Source organism: Limulus polyphemus, unplaced genomic scaffold (assembly GCF_000517525.1).
Source record: "Limulus polyphemus unplaced genomic scaffold, Limulus_polyphemus-2.1.2 Scaffold2648, whole genome shotgun sequence".
NCBI lineage: Eukaryota > Metazoa > Arthropoda > Merostomata > Xiphosura > Limulidae > Limulus > Limulus polyphemus.
The window spans coordinates 111,471-116,669 of NW_013668258.1; the positions used below are offsets into that span (position 1 = coordinate 111,471).

General features: G+C 34.6%; 1 protein-coding gene across 1 annotated transcript in view; it reads right to left on the reverse strand.

Annotated features, from left to right (window-relative positions):
• LOC106467528 (putative charged multivesicular body protein 4B-like protein CHMP4BP1) overlaps positions 1 to 5,199 on the reverse strand; it is a 66,529-nt gene that overhangs the window by 29,706 nt on the left and 31,624 nt on the right. The window contains exon 2 of the mRNA XM_022395724.1: positions 4,526 to 4,725. Coding sequence (XP_022251432.1) covers positions 4,526 to 4,725 — 200 coding nt within the window. The remainder of the gene's footprint in view (positions 1 to 4,525; positions 4,726 to 5,199) is intronic.

The following is a 5,199-nucleotide window of genomic DNA, read 5'->3' on the forward strand; positions in this document are numbered from 1 at the left end:
CGATACAGTTTTTGGGGGATTTCAAAATAATGTACTAAAACATAAAAAGTAATAAGTTCAAATCTGGAACAAATATAAATAGTGTACTCATTTCTTATATATACTATTTCCAAATGTAATTTTCCAAGATATTAAAGATCATAATGCAAAATAACTATATTTATCAAAAGTAACAGGCATTATGTTTCTTAAACTACATGCATTTATGAAAGTTCTTATGAAGTTTCAAGCAGTTTCATCCACTAGTTTTATTGTTGGAATGAAATATAGCAAGACTTGCATTGGCTACTCAGAAAGTTAGTAGCTGCTGGTTACTGGGTTAAGATAAGTCCACATACAGGCCCATAAAGTGTCCCCCAGTGAATCAACAAAATAGGCAGTGAAAGACATAAATGTGCTGAAGTTGATGAAATGTGAGGAATCTTCTGAGAGTTACCTGTAAACTCCAGAATATGCAACCCGGATATTTCCAAAACCAACTCCAAGAAAGTGGGGATAAATCTTTGGAAACCAAAATATCCCAAAGAATACAGAGACAAGAACTATCATTATAAAAGGAGTTAGAGTGAGCCACATAACACCTCTGGGCCTGACAGGACAAAACAAATGATCAGTGTATGATCGATTGTAGAGGTGAGAAATAGTTAGCAAAAGAACTGTGGAGAGGGATGTATCCCCTTCCTGATGGCCAGAGAACTTGGAAAGAAAGGACCTATCAGGGTATAGAAGGATCAGAGGAGAGGGATGAAGAGTCCTACAAACATGCCAACAACTCCAATCAATGACATCAGCATATCAACAACAACAAAATACCCATTAAGGGAGGGGTACATGAGGCTAAAGGCTCGAAATGTTGTCAAAATAAGGCATGTAGTACCACCTTAATATCTTGATTAAGTAATGGAAAAAGGCCTTTTGGGAAGAAGACTAGATGGCACTGGGGTGTTTAAAACCTTCGGATGTTTAGGATAACTAAAAGGACATGAAAAGTTGTCTGACCTAAATGACAGGAGATGAAGCTAAACCCAAGTAAAAACACAGGTCAAAACAAGATAAGGTGAACATGTTTGGTAAAGTGTGTACAAACTCCTTGTGAGACACACCCCAGGCCACTGTAGATGTTAAACCCCCAATGAGCTGGGAAAAATCTTAGTGTAAAATGTGGGTTGAAGATGCCTCAATAAAGATAGCCAAAGAGGAAGATGCAGAGGTGAACTCACACGAAGAAACTGTAGATGAGGAAATCATGGCTAGGCCAGCCAATCTAGGCTAGTAACATTTCACAAGTAGAGGATCGAATCATAGTCATAACTCTGAGTAACAGATGAAGTGAGGGAAAGACATAAATGAGCAATCCCATTCAAGCAGGACCATATGCATCCACCACCCAAGCCTGAGGATGAGGTAGTGGAGACTCCAAAGCTCATAGTTGAGTATCAATGAGTGGCAATAGCTATTATTGAAGGCCCAATCTGAATGGAGAATCCATTTGGTCAGGAGAAGATGAGGACTGAGACTGACAATCTGCTATGAAATCCATCACCCCAAGAAAATGGCAAGCCAGAAGTTGAATAGGCCCCATAGAGAAAGAACCAAATTTAAGAAACCACTGGAAGTGATAAAATGTCTCATGAGGATATTCACCTGCAAGAGATCTAGAACTTGCACTGTTGCCTGTTGTACAGAAAAAAGTTTGAAAACATCAATGCAGAATGAAGATTCTTCCTCCATTCATAAACCCTGGAATTCCTGACCAAGAAGATACAAAACTCATCCTCGAAGTATCTGTGAAAAGATAAAGTATGGACAGAGGGGGAGTATACATTGATATAGACACATGCACCATCAAACAAGGAGTAGACTCAAAGGTTAGAGAAAAGCCCCAAAATCTCATAAACCCAAAGGATGAATTTAAAAAAAAGAGTAGGAGGTGAATGATCCAAACTGGACTTGTAAGAAACTGACATAGGAAATAAAAGTGTCAGAAAAACTGAGCCCAAGTTCTCCCCAGAATAACCAGGATCAACAAAAAACAACTTCAGAAGCGCCAGGAGAAAATGCTGAATGTATGTTTTCATCTCCCAATGGATCAAAACACGGACAGCCTCAACTGAGAGTAACCCCCTTCTGACCATAGAGAGACACTAAATAACAAAGGTGGAAAAGGGGAGGTCGGATAAACTGCCATGCTGATGACGGTAATATAGGAATTCATACCCACAAACTATACAGAAATCTGCAAGCAATGCAAACATCGCAATCCATAGCGGAACGAACCACAGCACTTCCTCAGAAGAAACCATAACTAACAGTTTGTCGACAAAAACGATTGTGTTATCTGAGTGAGGTGCTTATATCCAGTGTCAGGATGGAGGGCAAATTAACGTGGGTGGAGGTATTTGCAAATTAGATATTGCTAACGGCATTTAAGTGGGGTATAAAAGACTGGAGCATGCAAGACCAATGCTTAGATAGGTAAAGCAAATGTCAAGGGATAGCTAAAGTGGAAGCAGAGAGTAAGTATGTTTTGGAGTTCTATTTTAGGAAAAAGTTTTGAATCAGTATTTTAAAATATGGTTTGGTTTGAATTTCGTGCAAAGCTACATGAGGGCTATCTTGACGGAAAGCAGCTAGTCATCACTATCCACTGCCTACTCTTGGGCTCCTCTTTTACCAACAATTACTGGGATTAGCCATCACATTATAACACCCCCACGGTTTATAGGGTCAGCATGTTTGGTGAGATGGGTATTTGAGCCCGTGACTCTCACACTGCGCGTCAAGCGTGCTAACCACCTGGCCATACCAGGCCACTTTTGAATATGGAAAACATAGAAAGTAAGATTGTTACATTCCCCCTCCCCTTTTTTATCTAAGTTCAACATTATCATGATAAATACATTAATTGCAATAATTAAACATCAATAATACTGAAGTAAAAATTTTCATTACTGCTTATCAATGACATACATATATCATTTACAAACCCTTTTTATAAGTTTCTAATTTCTATATTTTTAGATTGCAACAAAAAAATACAGCACTAAAACTATTTGTAACAAAGTAATAATTAACATTTAAGTAATACTAGACCACCGTGACACGTTGGGTCAACCACTATTCAGAGGTTATCAAGAATTCAAGCTAATGTCATTATTGCACCGAAATGAAGGTTTATTTTGAGATAATTTAATTAAATATTTCAATCCATTCATGTTATTCATAATTCAAGAAAAAATATTTGATTGTTGATTGGGAGTAAAAGGAAAGACCATTTCATTTTTCAAAAAAGTGAAGTAAGAAGTTTCGTAAAGAGTGCGATCGGTAGTGTGAATGATTTTTTGACTGAGAAAATAAGCAAAGAAACAAACAATCTCAGAGATTTAGTAGTATATAGATAGATTCTTCAAGATCTTGTTTTTTGTCATCTTACACCCTTTAATGAAGATGGGAACATTGACAGGGAAATAATATAATAGCCAATGCCTGGCAAGAGGTTTTCATTTATAAAATTTTGTTGTTGTTCTGGACTTGATTTTTATTTTATTACCTGGTCTCCATAGTTACTATTTGCAAATAGTCAATAATATTGAAGGTCCATTTTATTGTTGTTCTTTCTACGCACAGTTATAACACATTTTCATCTCATCATTTAATTTCTGTTGTGCATAGAAGATATTTTAAAGTGGTTCATCAGGTGGAAAACGAATTTTTATAATAATGGAATGTACGAAAAGTGACCCGAAAAACGGTGCTAACTTGGTAACCCGTGACCCAATTTTAACAAAACTTGTTTTATTCTGTTTCTATTCTCATTTCCTTACAAATATGGTGATATTGTGTGCCATTTTTGCTGTATTTAATTACAGACAAGCACACACACAAACAATCTCAGAGTTTTAGTAGTAAATAAGATAAGCTAATAAGAATAATATTTCAACAGCTGTAGTTGTACATTTATTTCTTATATACATTTATGAAACATGATGCATGAAAAGACAATACTTTTTGATAACACACAGAACTATGTGGATAATATTACCTCTGAACACGTTAGACATACTGTATCTACGATATAACAAACATATGGAAAATGTAAACATTGTTAGTGAAACATATGTCATTGATTATGACAGCCAATCATCATACAGTAATTTTGAAAAAACCTTGGAATGTATTTAATTATTCCCAAACTTTTTATCTACCTCAAGATTAATTGATGGTCACAAAGAAGTTGAAATGTCCATTCTATTGTTTAGAATTTCTGGAATACAATTAATTTGATAATTTTGATATTTTTGTGCTGGGAGAAGATGAAGGTTTATTTTATTGGAAAATAGTTTTAAAGGCTTAGCAGAAATGATGTGATCATATTTATTGCCTTCAAGAAAATATCAAATCGATTATAGCAAATCAAATATCTTTAATCACTCAATGGCCTTAATGTAAAATGTAAAATTTCTATTTTTCTTGAAAAATGAACTTTCAGATGATCGATTCTTAAGATATTTTTTTTTGCAATTACCTTTAAAGCTTCCAGATTTGATTCTGAAGTTTTTTGAAATTTTTTCTTAGACTCTCTCATCTCATCAAGCTCTTGAAGCATTACATCAATCTTCTGCTGGATTGTTAAGCAGAATTTCTTGTCTGTAACTAAGCCACTTGCTTTAGATTTTCGCCTATGACTATGGAGTTCACTTGTAGATAAAACACGAGACTGTATTCCTAAAACATTTGTCAACTGCACTTCAAAATAAATAAACTTTAGAGAGAAACGATTTTCTATAAACTTGTATAAAATAAATTTTCCATGCTATTATTTCATTGAACTAAACATTTATTTTCAAGCTACAAATTCACATTCTTTCAAATAAATGAATGTTTTTTTCAGGATTGTAAAAGATCCAAGAAGGCACATGTACAGATTTTCAGGATGAATAGACACTTATGAATTGAATTACATTTACTACCAAAGAAATCAATTACAGATAAATATATATATATATGTATATATATTTAATAAAAACATTCAGATACTTATACAAGTTTTTATAAAAACGTGCTCAACTAAACACAGAGATGAAAGTGTCCCTTTCCTAAAAATCCTGAAAATAATCGAAGCCAATTAAGGGGGGGTCCTGCACCCAAAATTCTGCATTTTGATGCATTTTAGTACTTAAAATTCACTTACACAAGTTA